Raw genomic sequence first — 25,876 nt, 5'->3', positions numbered from 1 at the left:
TCCCAGTCCGACACTGACCAACTATTTTACTTAAATTTTCTGGTTATTAACCAAAGAGCAACCTGAGAGCTGGGACACAATAGACCTAGATCAGAAAAAAAGGTGTACAACTCGCTATTGAGAAGACGTGCAAACCCGGAGAACCGCAACCCTATACTCGCTCCCGAAACTTCTACCTGCAACCCGCAGGGTACTACAGGTTTTTGAGGGTAACCTGTGGGTACCCACCCGCTGCAGGACTCTGGTGATTTTTGCCCAATTACTGCAACACAATACAAAAAAGAAACGCAGATATTTTGAAATGCATTTTAATAAGACACGTTGGGGGGTTACACTAGCCACATCACACTCCTGTATCATCACCTTTGAATATATTAAAGGAAACCATTCACATGATAACATTTGCAAACCTAGAGAGGTTACAGCCAAGTGATAAGTTCACATGCAATCACAGTTGACTCAAGCACTGTACTGGTAAGTCGAAATTCCGCTTTTGCAATAAACATAACTTGAAATGTTACACACACATATATATATATTATATGAATGAATATGTATTTGGTGGGATTTATGCAGCGGCACGTTCTTTGTAACAAATCAAGCATATGTGTGGGCAGCATAAATAAATGGCTTTCATTAATTCACCTAAGTAGTTACACAAAGTTATTCATTGGAACATTTAATTCTTCAACGCAAATCAATTTAAAATAGCTCAAAGTGCTCTTCTAGACACTTGTTTTAGATCATTTGTTTCTAGTTTTAAAGAAAAATGTTTTTCAACTGTTAATATAAGGAATTTGAAAAAGTGCCACCTGCTGGGCATTTCAGTGGACTCGCTGTAGTCACTTTTCTCAAGAAATCAGTTTTCACTGAATAACCGATTGGCCAAAATGACCAGCAGGTGGAGCTATTGTTCTAATTATATTAACGATTTAAAAATGCCAAGAACTTAAAAATGAGAAAGAAACAAATTAATGTTACTTGTAATTACATTAATTTGCTTTGAAGTTTTACATTGCTTCGATTTCTGAAGTCGCCCGAAGTTTCCTCGTGAGGCAACTTCAGGCGACTTTCGGAAATCTAAATACCGCGAGTGCATTGCCGCTGGCGATTTTTCATTTTACCAGGCGGCAGACAGGGGGAAAGCAGTTTGTGGGGAGATTGTCCTAAGAAGAGGCGATTAGTTGCCAGACGACTAAATCTCCCCAAATCTGCCCGTATGCTAAAGCCCTTAATGTTTCTTCATTGCCAGAGTCCACATTTAAATATGATCATTAAAGGCATAGAGCCAGGCTGAATGATTATGCCTTGCACTAAACACTTAACAACTCTTGCTTACTACACTGTGCACTCCTATTAGTCACTGGCATCAGATATCAGCAAATAGATATTAGTCAAAGCATTAGATATTTCTAAGTTATGCTTCTTTTCACTGGTCCATAAAAAGAATCAGAAGGGGCATTCATTTCTGTGTTGCAGTACAATTTACCAACATCCACTCGATATGTTTGAAAGTGTATTTTATATATGGCTCGGCAATTTTCACCAAAACTTTTTGGCTTGGATTTACATAATGGATTATTTAATGATTGACGTTGGTAGAGGAACCACTATACTGTGACAAGGAGTTTCATTCTGGAAATGGCAAGTAACAATAAATACTATACGCTTCAGTCTCCATCTGAAATTAACAACAAACAGCTCACCGTTTAGGAAAATGATGCTAGCTGAAGCCTTAACCTTTCCATACGAGCAGGAAGAAGAGCCACCATCTCCTTACTAAGTTCTAGCTCAGTCTCAATGCGCTTTATGGCTTCCTCATTCGCTTTACAATAATCTACAATATATATGTAATTATTTAAGGAATTTTGCAGATTTTCCAGATGTTTTTTTCCATCAGTGGAAATGAGCTTTCCGTGGAGACGTGCAATGCGGAACTTTGCCACCAAGGCAGGACGGAGAACATCTTCTTCGAGTTTCTCAGGAAATTTCTGGTCTGGGCTTCTTAACGAGTCCAAAAACATTTCATAGTATTTGATTGCTGTCTGTGCCAGACTATTGATTTTTTTCATAGTGTGAGTGTCCATTTCATCTAGTTTATTACCTATTGCTACCTTTAAATCCATCATTTCATAAGTGGTGTCTGCCAGCTCAAACTGAAGCTGCCTACAGATGAGAAGGTAGTATTGTGGGTTTAACTCTTTGCACAAAGGTTCTAACATGTCTACTCTACGCTTGTGCATCTTGCATCGCCTTTCATAATCCTCCTCAAAAAAGGCGAGAAGCTTAAACAAAGAACTATGGTCCTGGGTTATCTCTATGTGGTCAGTAACATGCCCATCTAGCTGGAAGTATTCCTTTGCTTCATTTATGTAATTCTGGCCAACAAGGAACACCTCCCTTGCTTCTTTAAAATCTAATGGACATGAACACTCAACTTTTTCCTCTGCTGCTTGAACTGAATCATACAGATCACTTGATCCGAAAAGGATAGCTTTCTTTCTGCCCTTTTCTTTCTCATCTTCTTCCTTTTTCCTCTGGGCTTTCAGTTCTTCTTGAATGTCAACGTCAAGTTCTCCAATATTATCCTGTGTCAAAACAAAAATCTCATTTACATAAGCAGCTCTTGTAGACATAACCAACACCAGCTTGCCCAGTCAGAATATATATATATATATATATATATATATATATATATATATATATATATATATATATATATATATATATATATATATATTATATATATATATATATATATATATATATATATATTATATATATATATATATATATATATATAGTATCAGACAGTGCCTGCACTCAGTCAAAGAACGAAGCCAGAGGTGCATGACCAAGTTTGTAGTAATATTGAAAAGAGAGTCAGCACACTCTGTATAATTTCAAGTGAAAAACAAGTGTTGGTTTATTCACACATCTCATCCGCCGTTTCGGTCCCACATGGGAAAGACCTTGAGAAAGGTCCCCATGTGGGACCGAAACGTCGGATGAGATGTGTGAATAAACCAACACTTGTTTTTCACTTGAAATTATACAGAGTGTGCTGACTCTCTTTTCAATATATATATATATATATATATATATATATATATATATATATATATATATATATATATATATATATATATATATATATATATATATAATTTCGATATTTTGTTCATAAAACATAACCAAATAGTTTTTAAAATAATGCTAAAATGCTATTAAAATGCTAAAAGGAAATAACCATTGGTATAACGAAAAAATATTTACTGAATGTTGTCAAACTTAGCAAGTTGATACCGTACCTCAAGTTTTTTCTGTGCATCCTGTAATAAATTCAGACAATATTTTACCCAACATCGTGCAATATCTGCTTTTTTTTGACGGAGAAGATCGAGCCGTTCTTGTTCAGCCTCATCTGTTAAGTAAAAAAAAAAAAAAAATTGTCCAAAACTTTTCAAGTTATCCGGAAACCCATTATCCAGATAGCTCCGAATTATGGAAAAGGCCATTTCCCATTTTATTCAAATAATCAAAAATTGAAATAATGATTTCCTTTTTCTCTGTAGCAATAAAACAGTACCTTGTACTTGATCCAAACTAAGATATAATTATTACTCGTTGGAAGCAAACCTGCATATTGGGCTTATCTAATGTTTACATGATTTTCTAGTAGACTTAAGATATGAAGTTCCAAATTACGGAAAGATCCGTAATCCTGAAAACCCCAGGTCCCTTGTATTCTGGATAACAGGTCCCATACCTGTACAGCTGTGTTCCAGTTATGGTAAACTTTGCTTCCCAGCTAAAGGTTGTCAGAGGGAAGATGGGATTTTATGTCCTTATTTGGAGGGTCACAGGTTGCCCATCACTGGTTTAGGCATGCCGAGCTGACTTGCCGTATATTTTGGCTGTTCCCCAGTATAAGTTAATCAAATATATAACTAAATAATTAGTAAAATCAGATATTAAATATATATTTACAATGTAAGCTCTACGGGGCAGGGAATTTTGTCTCCTTGTCATGAAGACCTAAAGCTGGCCATAGACGCAAAGATCTGATCGTACGAAGATTCTCTGGACCGGCGGAGATCGGTCGTTTGATTTCTGTCGGCTGCGGGTAAGATCTCTGCATGTATTGCCGATCGTACGATTTTCAGTGGGAGACTGTCACCAGCTTTTGTGGACATAACTTTCAGGCAATTGCTGTCAGGGGCAGAACATCAGCTGATCTGTTCTTTTACTACTTTATTTGATCTGAATGGTTAGTGGCAGGTCGGGAGATGGGGAAGTGCGATCTTAAGTTGATTTCTACAATCGGATCTTTTTTTTTTTTTTTAACAATTCTTTTATTGAAACAAACATACATTCAGTTATCACGACTGTAGTAGATACAATGTTTGTTCCTGTTAACATACATTACATGTAAGTAGTTCAGTTTTAACAATAAAACTTAAACAGATAACAATAACATGGTGTCTTTGTCGTTCTTCAGATTCTTGTCTTAGTCATGACTTTGCATCACTATTATTATGTTCCCTATGTTTTCCTCGTCATATTGAGTAACAAATATTACAATACAGTTCTATCCCGATACATCTGGTAAACCACAGTGCATCCACAGCAATACATAGAGTTGCCATAGGTTCTCAATTTAACACAGTATAAAGACATTGACCTTTACCCATCCCCCGTTTCCCACACATTATCGTCCCCTATGCATTGTAAGTGATAAGCCCCTCAAAGTAGTAGTGAACAAATCGATAATCCCCTTACACTCGCACATCCCACTAGAATAATATGTATATATAAAGGATAGCATGAACTCAGCGTGAGCAGTCAGAGAGTCAAGGAGGATCTAGGTCAGGGTCCTCCTCAAGCCACAAGCCCCATATCTTATTAAATTTCTCAGGGCAACCCCTTTTCATGTATGTAAGTTTGTACAATGGTAGGGAGTGTTCCACCAATTGTTCCCAGTCGTTAACATTGGGGCCATCTTCAGACTTCCATTTAATTGCAATCGATTTTTTTGCATACATACAGAGTACAGATAGTAAGGTGCGATGCGCCCTCCTCGGGGACACGTCGTCCATCTGACTTAATAAAAGTACTCTGGGTTCTAACGGTACGAAAAGGTCAGTTTTAGCCACAATAAGCTGCACGACCGCCCTCCAAAATGATTTAATGACAGGGCAATCCCACACCATATGAAAAAAGTCCGCCGGGGAGTGTCGACATCTGGGGCACTCTGAGCTAATGGCCGGATTCATTTTATGCAGCCTTTGTGGGGTAAAGTAAACTCTATGTAGGTAGTTAATTTGTGTCATTCTGTCTTTACTACTGATTACTCCTTCGAAGATGGAACTCAGTGCCTCTTCCCAGTGTTCCTGCGTGAGTTCAGGGATGTCCTGCTGCCACTTGGTCCACAATCTATTGAGAGGGGTACCCTTAACAGTCTGTAGTTGTGAATAAAAATATGATAGAGGCTTGCCTAACACCTGTTTATGTACCCCTACCTGCAAGCTATTTAGCGTGGTGTCTACCGTGTCCCCCTTAAACTGAGTCACAAACGCGTGTCTCAATTGCAAATATCTGAAAAGCATATTATTTGGCAAAGTATAAGTCTCTTTTAGGGCCTGAAAACCAATGAGTTTACCCTCCTCTGTGATATCTGATATATATTTTATGTTATATCTCGCCCAGAGCTGAGGGTCAGGGATCAACTCTAACTGCTTCAGATAGGGGTTACACCACAGCGGGGTAAAGCCGGAGCATTGAGAGTGTAGTTTAGGGTAATATTGATTAACCAAACGCCAGGCCTTAAGTGTCTCTTTCATCAGAAGGGAGACCGTAACATTATAAGTAGCACCCCGATAAGGTAGATTTTTTAGACCTTCAAAGGACCCTGCCAATTGAGCTTCAAGAAGTACAGACGCATTGGTGTCATCAGAGTTGGCCCAATTCCTCACAACTACCAACTGAGATGCCAAATAATAAAAGAAAAGGTTAGGGGCCGCCAAACCTCCCTGCTGAGTCGGGAGTTGTAAGGTGGTGAGAGCTAGTCTAGGGGTAGCATTATTCCAGTACATCATAAGTGCAAGGCTTTTGAGTTTAGAGAAGATCATATGAGGAATCATTATTGGGGATTGTCTAAAGATATAAGTTAATTTCGGTAGTATCACCATTTTAAAGAGGTTTATCCTACCGATTAAAGATAGAGGCAAAGTAGCCCATGCAGTTCTTTTCTGTTCCATATATCGTATTTGAGGCAGAATATTAAGTTCTATGTATTTATTTAGATCAGCATGGATCCAAATCCCCAAATATTTGAAGGTGGTCACCCAATTAAGTCCCAAAGTCCTCTGAGGATTATCCGGTGGAAGAGTATCTATAGGAAAGAGAACTGACTTGGACCAGTTTATCCTGAGTCCAGAATAATTAGTGTGATCATTTATAATGTTTAGAGCTTGCGTCAGTGCCAGGTGTGAGTTAGGCAGGTATAGTAAAGTGTCATCAGCATACATTGAAATGACCTCAGTTAGGTTCCCAATCCTAAGCCCTTCAATGTCCCGGGAGGCCCTGATGCGACAGGCCATAGGCTCCATGGCCAGTGCAAACAAAAAAGGGGAAAGGGGGCAGCCCTGCCTGGTTCCTCTGAGGATTGGAAATGGGGTGGATAATTTGTTGTTTGTACGGATTTTCGCTACAGGCAGCTCATATATTGCTCTTATCCAGTTAATGTACGATGGGGGTATACCTACTCTGTTCAACGTGGCCCATAAATACTCCCACTCTACTGAGTCAAAAGCCTTTTCGTTATCCAAAGAGGCAACCAGTCTACCACCTGGATTATCGTGTGTAATAGAAATATTCGTGAACAATCTCCTAATGTTTATATCCGTGGAGCGACCAGGCATAAAACCTGTCTGGTCCGGAGAGATTAAGTGAGAGAGTAAGGGCGCTAGACGGGATGCTAGGACTTTGGCTAATATTTTTGCATCAGCATTAATGAGTGCTATGGGCCGGTACGAACTACATTCTAACGGGTCCTTACCTGGTTTTAATAGTAAAATTATTAAAGATTCTCTCATCGAGGTTGGCAATAGCGACCCTTTTTGTACCCCATTATACAAGTCTGTCAGGAGAGGTGCAAGTAACTTAACATGTTGCCTGTACCACTCCATTGGTAAACCATCGGCACCTGGAGTTTTCCCTGATGGGAATGAAGCTATCGCAGCCTCAACTTCCGATTGTGTGATATTCTCAGCCAGTGCTACAGAGAGGTGTGGTGCCAGTTTTGGGATATTTATGTCACGTAGATAGTCCCTTATTTCTCCCGGGGTAGTGCATATTTTGGGGCTGTACAAGTCAGAATAGAAACTCGCAAACCTCTGATTTATTTCATCTAGTGAGGATACCACTGTGCCATCTAATAACCTCACTGCAGGGATAGCCATGGTAGTCGTCTCCTCCCTTGCTAGCATTGCCAGTAGCTTCCCGCTTTTGTCCCCATGTTCAAATATATTGCCTTTCTGATAGAGTATATGCTTTTTAGTAAGCTCTACTTGGGCTAGTTTCAAGGCACTTTGACTAGCTTGCCAGCTCTGGAATGAATGGGTTGTGGGACATTTGATATATGCCTCTTCCTCCACCTGTGCTGCTATCGTCTTTTGGGCTATGTCGCTTGCCGCCAATTTCGTTAAAGCTGCAATATTACAGATAAACTCCCCCCTGACATAAGCTTTGAGTGCATCCCACTTTACATGTAAGGGAGTTTCGGTGCCATTCGCAGCCAAAAAATTTAAAACACTGGTATTGATAATATCGTTTAAATGGGTATGTTTCGCCCAGTAGGGACTCAGCCTCCACACTCTATCCATGGGAGCTTGTGTATACATGAAAGTGAGTAGTAGGGGGGAATGATCCGAGATGCCTCTAGTAAGCGTCTCAACCGGTTTTACCCATTTATTCATCTCAGGACAACCTAGAGCGAGGTCTATTCTGGACATACTGTTACAACCAGGGGAGTAACACGTAAATTGCTTGATGCCAGGGTTGCGCACTCTCCACAGATCCACCAAGTTTATGGCAGAAATCCATCTATTGAAATGTGCAGAGGAGACCCGAGGTGGATGTAGTTTATCAATTTCCGCATCGGAAACTGCATTAAAATCCCCGATAAGGAGAAATGGCGCCATGGGCAAGCTCAGCATTTTCCCAGTTACCTCATTAAAAAATTCGGCCGTAGGTGGAGGAGGGGCATATATGTTTGCTATGTTAAACTTTTTGCCATAGACATTAGCGTGTAGGAGGATAAATCTACCATGTCTATCAGAAATCACTTTTTCTATCGTTAAAGGGCAAGTTTTGGCTAACAAAATAGAAACTCCCCTAGAGTAACTGGAAAAGGATGAGTGATACATGGAACCAATCCAGGGCTTTTTAGAGATAACAGTTTAGAACCACTAGATGGGTCTCCTGAAGAAAAATCATCTGAGGTGTGTACCTTCTGATAAAGTCAAAAACCAGTCTACGTTTTATCCCATCCCCCATACCTCTAACATTCCACGACAATACCCTAATGGAAGCCATCATACATACAGATAGAGAGTGTGACGGGAGTGGGAGGAGACACATCAAGAATAAAACTGCATATTGACATGAAAACACAATAGATCATGAAACGTGAGACACCAAAAAAAGTAACATTGCTAGCAATACCCACAACTTTAACCCCTACCCAAACCCACCCCACCCACTCCATAACCTGAGAAGAGTGAGTTTTTCCTACCCCCATAATAAAATAAAATGAACTATGAAGGGAGGTTAGTGGGCACACTTCGTCCTTACTAGGCAGAACCAAATGTCCGTGGGCCTGCCGCTTCCGCACAGGGACAAAAGGGTTAATCAACTATTGTCCTGCATTAAGACATATGCTGCAGCATTACCTGTCCGGGGAAATGTCCTCATGTAGAGACAATGAGAAAGTGCCAGGCCGTAACTTCCAGGACGACAAAATAAACCTAAGGGTAATCTTGCAGCGAGCCAGCCAGATGTAGCGTAGAAGAGCTCACTGCTCCCTCCGTGGAGACTGTCTGGGTCTCACCTCTAGCCAATTGAAGACCTCCTCCGGCATAGTAAAGAAATTGGCCTTGCCGCTGTCTGTTACTCTCAGCCTTGCCGGAAACATCATAGCGTATGGAATCTGCCTTTGTCTGAGCTGCTGCTTGGCTTCCGCAAATTTTGCTCTCTGCTTCCGAATTTCTGTAGAAAAGTCGGGATAAAGTGATATTCTGTGATTTTCAAAAAATATTTCTCCAGCTCTTCTAGCCGCCTGCAAGGCCGAGTCTCTGTCGCGGTAATTCAGAAGGCGGGCAATTAATGGGCGTGGAGGGGCCCCCGATGGCGGCGGCCTTCCTGGCACCCTGTGTGCCCGCTCCACCGTGAAGGCAGTAGAGAAGACGGCCCGGGTAAACGTGTCGGCCAGCCATTTTTCAACAAAATTCTCTGTGGCTGTACCCTCCACCCTCTCAGGGAGGCCCAGAATCCTTATATTATTCCTTCGTAAACGATTTTCCAAGTCATCAGCCTTTTGTTCAAGCAACGCAACTTGCTTTTCTGTGGCCGTTAACCTGTTAGGCAGAGGTGCTGTGTGATCTTCCACTTCACTGACCCGCCTTTCCACCTCCCCTGTCCTCTCCCTTAGCTTTTGCACATCATGTTTCAGTATGGCAAAGTCTATCTTGAGTTCATCGATTTTCCCAACAAGTGCAGTGTGGTTCGAAGTTATGGCCTGCAGGACCTCTGCTAAAGTTGGTTCCAAGGGGGATAGCGTGGGGACAGGGGAGGAGGGTGCAGCTGCAGCAGGTTCTGTGCCAGAATATTCCACTGCGCTGGTAGCAGATGCAGACATACCTGCTGGCAAAGGTTGTGGCAGTGGGTCTCTAGCAAAGCGCGCTAGTTTCCCTGCAGCAGTTCCACCCGGGCCCTGCGAGTCCTCCTGAGTCGGGCGCGCCGCATGGTGCACGGCGCCATTTTGAGTAGCCATGATGCGGGGAGACACGGAGTGGCGCGCCGTGTGATTGCGCCGACTTCTTCTGACCATCAGAGGCTCCGGATGCAGGCTCGGGTACTTCACCCGCCAGGTAGTGTGCAAATGGAGCAGGCTAATCGCAGGATGTCTGCAGTATGGTCCCCTGTGTGGCGGAGCTGTCGGCCTGCGCTGCCTATCCGGTCTCCATGCAGACCACGCCTCCTACAATCGGATCTTTGCGTCTGTGGCCAGCTTTAATCTTTATTGCAACTGTACTTTGTATTTGTATTGTATTTTGTATTTATTATTGTAATGGCCCCATTTGTTCAACTAATTTATTGTTCTGCTGTACATTGCTTCATTCTCAAGTAACGCAATATGAATAAAAAAATATATACATACTATATAAAACTACATCATTCATCAACGCTGCCATATGTAGGATTACAAATTTATTACCATTATGACATTTTCCCCATCTTATTATTATTATGTTTGGAGAAAATACAATTGAAAAACAGACTATATACTCACTCTCTTTTGCAGCCTCGACAGAGGGTATCTGTTCAGCTTTGCTAAAAATAACATTAGCAGCTGCAAGGCAGTGTCTAGACTCCATGTAACATTGCTGGTAAAGAAAACAAAAACTATATAAGTAGGTTCTGTAAATAATGCTATTTTGGTTTTCTTGTTTTCATCCTTTTTCCCAACATATAATTTAGCTCAAATGAAAGGCAAAAAAGCATTTGTACGTGCCTAATAAACTGAATTTCCAATAATTTCCTTTTAACCCATGTTAATTCATGTTATTAGACTGCGCGATGACAGGCAGGGAATTCACAACTGGCATATTTAAAGGTGAAGGAAAGGCTATAATTAAGTAAGCTTTATCAGAAAGGTCTATATAAATACACCAGTAAACCCTCAGAGTAATGCTGCTCTGGGTCCTCTGTCGAAAGAAACACCACATTTCTTTCCTCCTATTGTGTACACATGGGCTTCTGTATCAGACTTCCTGTTTTCAGCTGAAACCTCCAGGGCTAGGGCTTGAGCATGCTCAGTTTGCTTCTCTCCCCCTCCCATCCCTGCTGTAATCTGAGCTCAGATCAGTAAGTGAGCAGGGAGAGACTCAGGCAGGAAGTGATGTCACAACAAGCTTATATGGCAGCTTCTATCCTAAACAAAAAGAGTGTCTAGAGTGCTTTACTCAGGTATGGTAAAGTATTTTGCAGAATAAATAGTGTTATAGCTTGCACTATTGTGGCTAATATGTTGGCAATAAACAGTCTTGGAGCTTTCCTTCTCCTTTAAGCTGGCAGGGAAGCACCTTGTTGACAATTGTAAGCCTTAAAAGCCTCTCTTTCATTAATGAGCGCTCTTCGATATTCTTGTACTTAAATTGCATGCTTTCTAGAGGACTCACTATTGTAATATATAGATTATATTATAATAGTTTGCAGATTACCTTTGTAACATAATACTGGGACAATGTGGCAGCGTTAATTGCCCACTCCAATGGATTGTAGCTGTCATATTCTAGTTGCCGTTGAAGAGTTGTATGACAGTACTGAGCAGCCTTTTCTTCCTGTTTCAAGTGTTTGTATACTTGGGCTAGATAGTATAACGTATGGGTATATGCTCTCTCAAACCTAAAAGATGCAAAAAAGTTACAGCAGTTATAGTTAAACTTCTCTTAACCTGGAGGGGAAGTGTGGGTCACTTTCAAGATACATTATGGCTGATTAAACACACTTCTTGACAACCACTGAGAAATCTGCAATCAACTTTACTCAAGGAGTACAGCTACAATACATGAAGTTCCCACCAAAGTAAAACAAGGTATAGATAATATTGTCGCTTAGCTTAAAGGTTGTTTGTGTATATTTGTATTATCGAGAAATAGTGTTAGATTGCATTCAAGGTCTGAACACTGCAATAATAACTAAAATATATTATATAATACTTTTTAATGCACTTCTGTAGAGTATTATGTAAGGAGACAAATTCATATAATTCATATAAACTTTTACTAGAGACCAATTGCCTCTTCTTTGGGGCAACTAATCTCCCCGAACTGCTTCCCCCTGTCTTCCGCCTGCTAGAATGAGAAATCTCTCTGAATCTCACAGTGTGACATTACCCTTAGACTGCCCCATAGAGCTTAAGATCTTTAGCAAGAAGATTCAGGGACTTGGTCAAGGTCATAAAGAAGCGGTATCCCTGAGCCAGGTGACAGAGATGAATACAAGTTAACTAGTACATGAAGTTGTAAATGGATGCAAAGTTAGGTGAGGTGTAAAATTATCCTGCAGGAAAAAACATCAACGGGCAAACAACATTCTCATACATCTGAATATAAAATAGATAAAATCTCAGATAATCAGATAAGATGTGGACTATAACTCAAATGTTTATTACCTACCGTTTGGTTCTTTCCTGCTCAGTAAATTTCTGCTCTTCAGAGAAGAAATGTTCATCGGGATCAATTGCTGGTTTACCAATCTACAACAAACGGAGCAAGAAGCAATTTGTTAACCATTTGTGGACTAAGTAATGAGGTTTCACTAAACTGTAAACCGAACAGGTTAGTGTAAAAATAAAAACTGGGTAAATAGGCTGTGCAAAATAATAGTGTTTCTTATATAGCTAGTTAGCCAAAAATGTAATCTAAAAAGGCTGGAGTAACCGGATGTCTAACAAAACAAAGCAGAACACAACTTCCTACTACTGAGTGACCTGAAAGGGGTCACATGGGACATAACTGTTCAGTGAGTTTGCAATTGATCCTCAGAAGCAACAGTTATGGCTCACTCAAGTCACTGATAAGTCACGGATTGGTTACTGCCTGCTAACCATTCAGTTGAAACCTAGAGAGCTGAAAAACAGGAAGTAGTGTTCTGGCTATTATGTTAGACATCCAGTCACTCCGGCCTTTATACATTACAATTTTGGCTAACTAAATATATTAGAAACATGTTTTAATTTGCACAGCCCATTTACCCAGTTTTTATGCTAAACAATTCCTTTAAACATATCACATATAGTGCAACCTGTAACCGCATTTAGGATATACTGATGTGTAATGCTAGAGGCATCAATAATACCATGCATAAAAAGGCAATTCATTTAAGCTATGCAAGCAGAATTCTGTGCATGTATAAATCCTTGGTTATACTGCTTATTGGTTACAGTGTACAATTTTGGGCACCCATTTGTATAAAGAAGTTTTTTCTCCTCCACTAGAGGAGTGCAAGGGACATATAGGGGCATTTATCAAAAATCTAATTTATAGGGATGCAGGGAATCCTGGATTTGGCCTTTTTCAACAGGATTTGGATTCAGCCGAATCCTTCTGCCAGCCGAACCAAATCCTAATTTGCATATGCAAGTTAGGGATGGGGAGGGCTTTAAAAATGGCCGCATGGCTTCGGCGTTCTCAAGGCCCGGGCCACTTGTCCCCCCCTGATGGCGGCCTGACTACTACTATCTACTAGGACAAACGCTAGGAAAGCTGTGCCCCCCCTTCTCTCTATATCTGGGGGGCAAAAACACGATTGGAGTGAATTGTTACACTTACCTCCTTCATGTATTGATAGTATAGGGATTCAGCAGACTCCAAGTATCTCTGTGCCACTCTTATTTCACCCCTGTTAGCCCACAGAATGCCAAGATTGTTCTGGGAAACAAAATGTGATGCTCAATAAATACCGGTATGTCTTTTGTCACTTGTGCATACATACAGCTGACTTTACACACACACAAAGAGATTACAATAATAAGCAAATATTTTAAGCACTATGTTCCTAGATAAGCCCTAAAAACAACGTTTAACTTAATAAATTCTACACTGAAATCTTGAGATTTTCATTCCAAAGAACAAATTCAAAATATTTTTTTAATGTGACTGATTTGTTTTGGGGGGAAAAGAAATGGCTGTATATGTAAGTATCCACACCTCTCATTGCAGCAAGAACAGCTTGAAGTATTTCATCTTTAAAAATGCTTTTAGGGCAGAGACACATGGAGATTTGGGGGAGATTAGTCGCCCGGTGACAAATCGTCTCTTCTTCGGGCGACTAATCTCCCAGAACTGCCTTCCCACCGGCTAGAATCTAAACTGCCGGCGGGATGGCATTTGGAACGCTTCATTTTCCGAAGCCGCCCAAAGCTGCCTCATGAGGAGACTTCGCTCCGAGTGCCATCCCGCCCGCAGTTTAGATTGTAGCCATCAGGAAGGCAATTTGGGAGATAAGTCGTCTGAAGATGAGGCGATTTGTCGCCGGGCGACTAATCTCCCTGAATCTCCACGTGTGTCTCTGCCCTAAATATGTTACTGAATAGCCTATCCCTGGGAAATTTTCAATAGGTTGTGTAATAGTTTGTTTGCTATGTTTGTTGGGGGTTCATCGAGGCAGAAAATGATTGGTCTGTGGGGCTTCAAGTGTATTTTTATTTTTACTACTTATCTTCCCATGAGCCCCTTCTCATCAGGCTCTCTGGTTGCTAGGGCCCAATTTACCCTAGTAACCAGGCAGTGATGTGAATGAGAGATTGGAAGATGAATATGAGAGGGCCAGACTGGAGATTTAAAAAAAAAAAAACCAACAATTTAGCCTCACAGAACAAGTGTTATTTTGCTTTTAGATGCAGTGACCCCCTTCCCCGTTTGAAACAAAAACCACTCCGAAAGATTTACTGAAAAGTTGCCAAAAACAGGACATACTGTGACATACTTAAAGGTGAATGGTCATGAATAGGTGGTGACTCCCAGGGTTATTTAGTATTTACCCAAAGACTTCATAGGCGCATGCGCGTCCCCGGTTGGGGGGGGAAGCTTGACGTGGCAACCGGGTTGCCAGGCGCTACGGAACGTATTTTAGGACATTCTGCAGCGAAATAGCTGTGCTGCATGCGATGTCCTATGCCTTCGGAGTGGCGCATCGGTTGCGCTGCTGACAAGACACATCGGCCTCACAGAGAACACACAGGCCAAACCAATACCGATTTTGGCTCTGGGGTGGCACCCGGCTCCTAAGCGTGAAGCTTGATGTTATTTATAGGCAAGACATCTAAATGTTTTGTGCTGAAAGTGGACGCGACCAGGGCTAGACACAGGATAGATACAGGGATGCGAGGCACAAGCCCTACGGCCACACACCTGAGCCTGGATATACACAGACACCCCCTCCTCTGACAGTCGGTATCGCTCTATGATCCTTCCGCTTTTCACCAGATGTTCCTCCCCGGCAGATAACTCTTCGGTCTCCGTGTGATTCAGGCCGAGCCGGAACTCTATGACCGCCAGGCGGGCTGCCAGCAGACTCTCCCCCATCCTTCCCCAGCTCCCGGGCCCATCGCTATGCTCTTCTTTTCCCTCGGCCTCGCTCTCGTCTTCCTGCGGGCACAGCAACACCCGCACCTCCCGCAGCAACTCCCGCGCTTGGTACTTGGATCTGTACGGCTCGTTTTCCGGGTCGTTCTTTGATTCCACGTCTGATAAGGCGATGGCCCGCTGATAGGTCTCACACACCCGACCCCAGTTGTCTGCCATCTTGCTACTCCGAAATACAGCAGAGGAGTGGCTTTTTGGCAATAATTCCGTCACTCGCTTTACGGCAGGGAAGAGCTTCCTGTGCTGCAGATCTACTGCGGCCTTTATTCTGCGCTCAGCCTGAGCTCTATTTATCTATCGCTCGTATACAATTCCCTGGATAATTCTGCACACATTACTGCCACGATTCACCTCCATGTCCACTTCTAGTATCTTATACAATGGCTCATTCTCAGCAGCTTACACTCATCGTTTTTAAATTATTTGCATTCTTTTTCTTACTCTTTTCTTGTCAGATGGGGGTCACCGACCCCCCCCTACCAAAAACACATTCTCTGTAAGACTACACATTCATTGTTGTTACTGTTTTTTTTAGCACTTGTCGTTCTATTCAGTCCCTGTCCTGTTCATATTCCGGTCTCTTATTTAAATCAATGCATGGTTGCTAGGGTAATTGGGCCCTAACAACCAGATTGCTGAAATTGCAAACTGAGCTGCGGAATAAAAATCTAAATTACTTAAAAAAAACTAATAAAAAATGAAAAGCAATTACAAATTTTCTCAGACTATCAATCTATATGTCATGCTAAAAGTTCATTTAAAGGTGCCTTACAGGAATATAAATGTGATGGAAAACACAGTGACCCTGTTTTCTTACTTGGTTAGGGCTATATCTTTAGCCTACATTCTTATTCCGACTCAGATACAGGTATACAAAATAATGTTTTATATTATTAAATGATTTTATACAGACTACAATTTACCACAAATGAGTTCTAGTTCTAGTAGTAGAATTTGAAATTGTTTTATCCCAGAAATAGCACAATAGAATACACACAGTATCTAAATACTACATTTATAGAGCTCAGTGTCCCAGCCGTGGAAATGCTGCACCCGACACAGTGTCCCAGTAGCACAGATATAAAGATCATATTATATGAATAAAGGAGCAGAGAGAGAGAGAGGCAGGCCTGGATTTGTGGAAAGGCCACTAAGACCTGTGCCTAGGGCAGCAGGATTTAAAGGAACAGTAACACCAAAAAAGAGAGATTTTTGTACTCACCGTTAAATCTTTTTCTCTTGTCCTATATTGGGGGACACAGGCACCATGGGGATGAAGATCCTGCAGCTGGAGATGGACACTATGTTGCAAAATAAGACTCCTCCTCCTGCTCTGGGCTTCATCCCCTGCCTCCTCCTACAATCCTCAGTTTCTACCGAAGAAGGAGCAAAGCAGCCCAAAACAGAAGAGGAATCAACAATAACACCCTCAGAACTAAACATTTGAAAAATGTAACAACTAACAAAATGGAAAAAACGTCACGAATACCGTGAAAAAACAGTGTCAGAATAGGGAGGGAAAGCCTGTGTCCCCCAATATAGGACAAGAGAAAAAGATTTAACGGTGAGTACAAAAATCTCTCTTTCTCTTGCCTAATTGGGGGACACAGGCACCATGGGGACGTCCCAAAGCTCCCAAAAAGGGTGGGACACTGCATGTCAGGTGTCTAGCGAACTACAGCGCTGAGCACCTTCCTCCCAAAGGCAGCATCGGCTGAAGCATGTGTGTGAAGCCTGTAGAAGCGAGTGAATGTATGAAGGGATGCCCATGTGGCCGCTTTACAGATCTGTTCCGCAGAAGCTTGGTGACGGAAAGCCCACGAAGTGCTGAGGGAGCGAGTGGAGTGAGCTCTAACCCTGATCGGAGGATCCTTGCCCTTGACAGCGTATGCTCTGGAGATGACAGACCGGATCCACTTGGCTAAAGTCGTCTTGGCGGCCTTGGTGCCCCTTTTGGGGCCATCAGGGAGAATGAAGAGCGCATCAGTCCTACGAACCGGCTCTGTGGCTTTCAAATAGAATGAAACAGCTCGGACAACATCCAGAGTGTGGAGCTTGTGCTCAATCGGACCTTTGGGATTTGGACACAGGGAAGGGACAACAATGTCCTGGTTCAAGTGGAATGCAGATACCACCTTAGGCAAAAAGTCAGGAGTAGGGCGAAGCACCACTTTGTCCATATGAACGACTGTGAAAGGCGATTTGCAGGAGAGAGCCGCGAGTTCTGAAACTCTCCTAGCGGACGTGATCGCCAACAGGAACAACACCTTCTCAGTGAGCGTAGGCAGAGGAAGCTGATCAAGTGGTTCGAAGGGGTCCTCTTGTAAGGCCGATAGCACCAAATTGAGGTCCCACGGGGGCACAGGGCAGCGATACGGAGGGATAATACGAGTCGCACCTTGTAGAAAAGTCTGGATTTTAGGGTTAAGGGCCAGCTTGCATTGCAGGAGAATAGACAGGGCCGAAACCTGCACCTTGAGGGAGCTGAGGGCTAAGCCCTTCGAAAGACCGTCCTGCAAGAAGGAGAGGACCTCCTTGACACGTGCCTTCTGAGGATTTATGGCTCCGTGTTCACACCATGAAATGAAGGTCTTCCAAACACGGTGGTATATCCTGGCAGAAACAGGCTGTCGTGCTCGCAGCATGGTGGGAATCGCATCAGGGGGTGCTCCGGAATCCCGTAGAATCAAGGCCTCAAGAGCCACGCCGTTAAATCCCATAGACGAGAATTCGGGTGGGCAACCGGACCCTGAGTGAGGAGGTCTGACCGTTGAGGAAGATGGAAGGGACTGTCCGCGGCCATGGCGATGAGATCTGCGAACCAGGCCCTGCGGGGCCAGAAGGGCGCCACCAAGATGGTCAGAGTTCCCTCTCTTTTGATCTTTTTGATTACCTTTGGTAGGAGTGCCAGAGGGGGGAAGATGTAAACCCTGGAGAAGCTCCACGGAATCACTAGGGCGTCTACTGCGTGAGCCAAGGGGTCGAGGCTCCTGGATACAAAGCACGGGACCTGCCGGTTGGACCTGGACGCCATGAGGTCGACGTCTGGCAAGCCCCACCTTGCCACAATGAGATGAAACACCTCGTGGTGGAGGCTCCACTCCCCGTGATCGATCGTTTCCCTGCTCAGGTAGTCTGCCAACCAATTGTCCACCCCGGGTATGTGGACCGCCGATATGGCGGGGACGTTGTTCTCCGCCCAAGTTAGAATCTCCTGAGCTTCCTTGAGGGCCGCCAGACTTCTGGTGCCGCCTTGATGGTTTATGTAGGCCACGGCCGTCACGTTGTCGGACTGGATTCGCACGGGGTGGCCCTGAAGTACTGTCGCCGTGTGTTCCAGGGAGTAGCGTATCGCTCTGAGCTCCAGAAGGTTGATGGGTAGCTGCCGTTCCGCTGGAGTCCAGAGACCCTGTACAGTGGTTTGGTCTATGACACCTCCCCACCCGCGAAGACTGGCATCTGTGGTGAGAATCTTCCAGTGATGGGGGGGGAAGGGTTTTCCCCCCGTCGTCCGAATCGGTTGAAGCCACCATTGGAGAGAGAGAAGCACACGACGTGGGATGGGAATCTTGCGATCGAGGTTGACTCGGTCCCTGCGCTGGTGTAGCAGGATGGTGCGTTGAAGTGGTCTGGTGTGAGATTGAGCATACGGGATGGCCGGAAAGGACGCCACCATCGTGCCCAGCGTTTGCATCGCCGATCGAAGGGTAACCTTGTTGGATCCCATGAGAGATCTGATCCGAGTCCGGAGGGTCCGGACCTTGTCCTGCGGCAGAAATGCTCTCCCCTGTCTGGAGTCCAGTATCAGGCCGAGATACTGTATGGCTTGAGTCGGGTGGAGGTTCGACTTGTTGAAGTTGATCGTCCAGCCCAGAGATGTCAGGGTCTGGAGAACTTGAGATGTGTGCAGATGAGCCAGAGAGGCGGACTGACCCTTGACGAGGAGATCGTCTAAATAGGGAATAACGGTGATGCCTCTGAGTCGGAGGTCTTCCAATGCCGCCGCCATGACCTTGGTGAAGGTGCGTGGGGCCGACGAAAGGCCGAATGGCAGCGCCACGAACTGCCAATGATTTCCGTCCACAAAAAATCTGAGGAAGCTGTGGTGAGCTGGATGAATGGGAATATGGAGATATGCCTCCTTGATGTCTATGACTGTCATGAACTCGTTCTCTTCCATGGAGGCAAGAACTGACTGTATTGACTCCATTTTGAAATGGCACCTTTTGACGAATGGGTTGAGATCCTTCAGGTCTAGGACAGGTCTGAGCGAGCCGTCTTTTTTGGGGACCATGAAGATGTTGGAATAGTAGCCCCTTCCCTTGGAGTGTGATGGGACGGGTTGAATGGTGCCCTCCATGGCCAGGTTTTGTATGACGGCAAGGAATTTGGTTCTGTCGGGGACCTTGGCCGGCATCCTGGATACGAAAAATCTGTGAGGGGGCGTGTGTAAAAAGTCTATCAAAAGTCCTTGGGAAACCACCCGAAGGACCCACTGGTCCCGAATTTTGTTGTGCCAAACCTCTCGAAAGGACTTGAGTCGACCTCCTAAGGGAATCCCTTCGGGAGGGGGCACACCTTCATGCGGTGTGGGGTTTATCTTGGGAAGGCTTGGAGGTGGGCTTAGAGGAAGACCAGGGTTGTCTCTGTTTTCCTGGAAATCGGGAGCGAAAGTTGGAGGTGGGCTTATCTGATTGCGTCTTCGACCTTTGTCCTTGTCTGAAGGGCCGAAAAAAGGGTCTCCTTTTGAAGGGGGGTCTCTTGGGTCTGGTTTGGGGAAGTAGCGTGCTCTTTCCCCCAGTCGCTCGAGAAATGATTTTATCCAGTTCGGCCCCGAAGAGGAGTTTACCTTGAAAAGGAATGCTGACTAGAGAGCGTTTGGAGGTTAGGTCAGCGGACCATGACTTTAGCCACAAATATCTGCGAGCGGCTACAGAGTGGGCTGAAGCTTGAGCCACCATCCTTGCCGCGTCGAGTGCTGCGTCCCCGATGTAGGTAGTGGCGTCAGCTATCTTGGAAAGGATGTTGTCGGTAGTTGGATCTTCGGATCCTATGAGCTGTGCCGCCTGTTCCACCCAGACCTCCATGGCCTTAGCCACCCAGGCGATAGCAAAGATGGGCCGGAAGGCCGAGCCCGATGCGGTGAATGAGGACTTGCAGAAACCCTCGAGGCGCTTGTCAATGGGGTCTTTGAAAGCGGCCGCGTCGGCAACAGGGATGGTGGTATTCCTGGATAATCTGGAGACTGGGGGATCCACCGCAGGAGGTGAAGACCAGAGATCAATGCATTCCTTCGGAAAGGGATATGTCTGGGTGAATCGCTTGGAAATTTGCACTCTGTGATCAGGGTTTTTCCATTGGGACTTGATGATTTCGTCAAGCTGTTCGTATGCGGGGAAAAGGCAAGAGCTTTTCTTGTGACGCTTAAAGATGTTCTTTGCTGGCTCGATGGAGGGAGAATCTTCCTCAATGTTTAGCGTGTTGAGAACTGCTTGAATAAGGCCTTCCACTTCCCCTTGAGTTCTGGGAGTGTCAATGTCAGGATCAGGGAGCTCCTGATCGGAGTCCTCGTCTGACGGAACCTGACCTTCCTCGTCGGATGGAGAAAGAAGTTCTCCGGGGGAGTCCGGAGGTGAAGGGGCTGGGCGTTTTGATTTCCCTGGGCGGTGTTGAGAAGGTTGGGATAAGTGCTCCAGCACTTTGTCCAGGGTCTCGGGGATGCGGGCCAAATGTTGAATGCCTGCAAGTGAGAGGGAAATAGCCCTAAGGAGATCTGGGTCCGAAGTACTAGCCTGAGGTAGAGTAGGTATTTCGGAAATTCTGCAGGCCCCACACAATGATTCAGGCGAGGCTGAAGAAAATTTTGTTTTACAATTTGAGCAGGCTAAAAATGAGACCTGCGAGTGGGTTAGAGCTGAGGACTTGGAGGTCCTGGGCTCATCTGTCTTGTTAGCCATATTGCTCCTTCTTGGAAACTGTAGAAGTAATAGGCAAAGATCCAATATAAACGGTGTAAAAACCCTTTTTTTTTTTTTTTTTTTTTTTTTTTTTTTATAATATGAGGCAGGGGAATCGACCTCCTAGCCGAAGCAGAGTATGGCTGTGGGCACTTCTCCAGGCAGGTGTGGTCTGTGGAGAAAACAACAGAAGTATGAATGGTAGCCCAGGGGGTCCATTTACCCTGTAATGTAGTAGCCCTTAGTAAGCAGCCCATATGTAAGCATAGTCATCCACATACACGTAGCCATAATCGGAAGGCATAGAAGGGGTATAAGATACATGTATTACATTCCCTGTCTGTCTGTACAATATATATACATATATATAAATAATAAGAATAATGATATAATAGCCAGGGAAGTACATTTTTGTGCCTTGCCGTAGACACAAGGCTAGATTCCAACACACCAGGGACGGCAGTGTATTAGGGGAAAGAGGACATGTGAAAGATCAGGGGCTAAAATGGGTATATAATAGTATCCCAGCACAAGACAAACCCTGTAGGAAGAAGCGCGCCGCCATAAGGGAGGCAGCGTGTGAGGAGAGTAATGGAGGAGCGGAGAATAAGCATAGAACCGCTCGCCGTGAGCTTAGAAAATTGTGCGCTACCTGGTCGCAGAGGAATCCGGAGCAGACTGTGCAGAGAGAAAGCCGGTCGCGTCTGGCGGGAAGGGAGCGGAAGCGGAGGGTGATGGAACGCAGTGCGTTCCACCATAGAAAAAAGGCGCGCGTCCTGCAAGAAGAGAAGGCTGGGAGGGCGGGGCAGGGAGGGATGGTGGAACGCATGCGTTCCACCATGAAAACGGAGGGGAAAGCTAGAAAAAGAAAAGGGCGCATAAGGAAAAAACGTCGCTTGTACAGAGAGGGTGACAGAGTTGAATAATGTATTAAATGAATTACTCACCAACTAGGAATCAGCCAGCTGAGTTGTGCCCAGTAAAGGATGCCCCCTGTGAATAAGAGACACACATATAAATATATATATGCACAGGTGTGAAATATATATGTATATGTGAGCTATTATGCTGTTATACACCCGGGTGGGTGTATATCGCTGATGCAGACCTCCGTAGAGCGGGAAAGCAGCGCAGGGGGTGAGGAGCCAGCCTGCAGACCTCCGGAGAGCGGGAAGGCTAAAGGGCAATTCTTGGCAGCTGGAGAGGCGCTTGAGTGAATCAGTGGCCCCTTGGTGTGGCGTGATCTTAGACCTGAGGCCCTGATCAGTGCTCCAGCCACTAGACGGTGAAAAAGCGTGTCGTCTCCTTCTGAGGACACTAAAAGAAACTGAGGATTGTAGGAGGAGGCAGGGGATGAAGCCCAGAGCAGGAGGAGGAGTCTTATTTTGCAACATAGTGTCCATCTCCAGCTGCAGGATCTTCATCCCCATGGTGCCTGTGTCCCCCAATTAGGCAAGAGAAATTTAAGTCTTTTAAAGTAATGAAAATATCATATAGTGTTGCCCTGCACTGCTTCAGAAAAACTACTATAGTTCATATAAATAAGCTGCTGTGGAGCAATGGCAGAAATTGAAAAACGGCTATATGGCACAGGATAACGAATGGATAACAGATAACACCATTAGACAGACAGAGCTTATTTGCTATCTGCTGTGTAACCTGAGCCTTGTCTCCTTTGAATGGCTGCCCCCATTGCTATACAGCAGCTTATTTATATAAACAATAGTAGAGTTTCTTCAACAAACCAGTTTTACCGGTGCAGGGCAACACTGCATTATATTTTTATTACTTTACAACACTTTTATTTTTTGACGTTCCTGTTCCTTTAAGGGGGTGGCATGCTGCCCAACAAGTCACATTTCAAGAAAATAGACTTATTACCCAGGCCAGCAGTTATTTGTATTGTATGCAGTGGCTAACCAATAACTATTAGTTAAGTTTGGCTTAACTAAGTTATTGAGCCCTGCAGTAAAATCATTTTAAAACCCACCTAAATAAACATAAGGATATGGCAAGTTTCATAAAAGTATAATGACATAAGCTTATCTGACAGAGTCCCTCTGACCCCTATACCTCCTAGGTCCCCACAGTAGTCATAGAGTGTAGTTCTTTATAGTTCTGCCCTATTGTGTAGAATCAAAGAGCCGCTCTGATAGGGCCCCAAAGTAGCGTAATTGTAATTTTCATTACAATAACATTCTCTTTGCCCCTAGCCTCGCCGCTTGTTAAACACAATGCTTACAAATGGAAACATGTGCACTGTTTAGTCATGTTCTTCTTCTTGGGCCAAGTACAGATGCGCATAATAACTGTAACTCCAATATACATATGGTATACATATAACTTTGTCCAAGATGCGGGCCAAAGCAATATTAAAATAGCTGGAGAGAATCAGCATGCAAAATGTTCCTGGGGGTGCCACATATGGACTACTGATATCCCCTATGTGGATTGGCAGCCTACAAGAGCCTCTGTTTTGCAGAACACACGTTTTTTTATGCAACTACAGCTAGGAATTAATAACTAAGCACCTGCTTTAAAGCAACTGGGAGCAACATCCAATAGGCTGGTTATCAACATGCTACTCCTGAGCCATTGGTTGGGGATCACTGCCCTAGAGATTAGCCTATGGCACCTAGTCCTTAAAGGAGAAGCAAACCCAAAAGTTATATATATATATAGTGAATCCAATTAGTGAGATTTACTTGCTTATTTTAATCCATCTTTAATCCAGTTTGTCCAAGAAGCTTCAAAAGTCTGTGTAAATCTCACCTTCAGTCTCCAGTGGCTAATTCATCATGAAAAGGCAAGCTTTAACAAACCGGTAACATTTGGGGTGGAAAAAAAGAATTTCAGATAGACAAATTTGTAGTCACCTTTTGAGTCTGCACAAAAAGTTCGTTTCCAAAATGTTTAAATGATTGGTAGTATGTCTTTCCTTAGAGCACTATAAAGTTTATTTGTATGGTCAATAGAGTGTGTATACCAATATTATCACTTACAAAAGCTTTGCTTCCACAACCACCACTCTCAATGGCAAACAAAAAAGCAAATAACAGAGGTGGGAATACTAATGCAGAAGTAATCGCGCAAGATCCTATAGGCTTGTTAAAGCACTGTGCAAAGGCAATCTGTTAAAGATTGGCTTCTTCACGCTGCTAGTAGAAGCACCCCTTACTGCCTTACAAGTACATAACAGGACATTATAGACAAATAGCAGGGACCTTTTTTTCCCTAAAGAGGATCACTGCACCAGAAGCCACCCCTTTGGATTAGAGCAGGGCTGTCCAACTGGCGACCCCTTGTGTGGACCCACATGAAAATCTGTTTACCATGTGTAAAATTTAAAATGTATTAATACAGAGATTAAATGGCCCCTGCATTGTTTAAACCTCAAATTCAGACTGTAATCCCCTGTATTGTTCACACTTGTGACACCTCTATTGTTCACACCCTAAAGGCCTGTACTGTTCACACCTGAGACCCAGACTGAAATTGCCCACATTGTTCACACCTTATTTAAAATGCTAATGGGGCACCAGCACTGTGTCACTGTATGTAGTACATATTAGACTTGTCCTGATCAGTGGAAACTGTCTCCTGCTCTGTTCTGCCTTCCCTATGCTCCCTGTGTGTGCCATAATCTTGGCCTGTCCTACTCTGTCTGCCCTATGCTCCCTGTGTGTGCCATACTCTGTCTGTTGAACATAAGCCTGGTATTTGTTCTGGGGGTTTGTTAGCATTTAAAAATTATTGTTAGGGGCCCCTAAGGTGTTTAATCATGTGCTGTGGGGTGCCGAGTTATCCACAGGGGAGGCAGCATATGGATTTAAGGGTAGGTCTTAAAGGAACAGTTCAATCTAAAAATAAAAACCAAAAGACCAAATGATTGGTGCTCACTGCAGGGATATCACTCATCACTCATATGTGGAAAAAGTTAAGTCATATTAAAGGAACAGTTCAGTATAAAAATAAAAACTAGGTAAATAGACAGGCTGTGCAAAATAAAAAATGTTTCTAATATATTTAGTTAGCCACAAATGTAATGTATAAAAGCTGGAGTGACTGGATATCTCACAAAATAGAACAGAACACAACTTCCTGCATTTCAGCTCTCGAACTCTGAATGGAAACTAAGAGCTGAAAAGCAGGAATTTGTGTTCTGTTCTATTTTGTTAGATATCCGCTCACTCCAGCCTTTGTACATTACATTTGTGGCTAACTAAATATATTAGAAACATTTTTTAATTTTGCACAACCTATCTATTTACCCAGTTTTTATTTTTATACTGAACTGTTCCTTTAATATGACTTAACTTTTTTCACATATGAGCAATATCCAGTGAGCACCAATCATTTGGTCTTTTGGTGTGCTACCCCAATTAATGTGGACGTGGTCTTGTGATAACATGGCTGTGGTCTATAAACAGGGAGTGGTCAACACTGGCTTCCATTATCAGCCCTCCACCATGAAGGCCAGAAAAACTC

General features: G+C 43.7%; 1 protein-coding gene across 1 annotated transcript; it reads right to left on the bottom strand.

Moving 5' to 3' along the window:
- Window positions 1–292: 292 nt before the first annotated feature.
- On the bottom strand, window positions 293–15,749 carry kifbp.S (kinesin family binding protein S homeolog). The gene is made up of 7 exons (XM_018227472.2): window positions 15,198–15,749; window positions 13,617–13,715; window positions 12,462–12,541; window positions 11,505–11,688; window positions 10,574–10,667; window positions 3,312–3,424; window positions 293–2,588 (listed from the first exon to the last, which is right to left on the bottom strand). Exons 1-7 carry the CDS (start codon window positions 15,588–15,590, stop codon window positions 1,710–1,712), a joined length of 1,842 nt encoding a protein of 613 aa, XP_018082961.1. The 5' UTR covers window positions 15,591–15,749; the 3' UTR covers window positions 293–1,709.
- Between the last annotated feature and the right edge of the window lie 10,127 nt (window positions 15,750–25,876).

This window comes from Xenopus laevis, chromosome 7S (genome assembly GCF_017654675.1).
Source record: "Xenopus laevis strain J_2021 chromosome 7S, Xenopus_laevis_v10.1, whole genome shotgun sequence".
NCBI lineage: Eukaryota > Metazoa > Chordata > Amphibia > Anura > Pipidae > Xenopus > Xenopus laevis.
Note: the sequence above shows the minus strand (reverse complement) of the source record. Positions and strands in the feature narration are given on the sequence as shown.

Excerpts from the sequence above, each read along its gene's own strand:
- kifbp.S (XM_018227472.2), bottom strand. The coding sequence starts at position 15,590 with ATGGCAGACAACTGGGGTCGGGTGTGTGAGACCTATCAGCGGGCCATC. Across the intron at positions 12,542-13,616 it reads ACTATCAATACATGAAGGAG|ATTGGTAAACCAGCAATTGA; the intron begins GTAAGTGTAACA and ends CGTTTGTTGTAG. Across the intron at positions 2,589-3,311 it reads ATGCACAGAAAAAACTTGAG|GATAATATTGGAGAACTTGA; the intron begins GTACGGTATCAA and ends GTTTTGACACAG.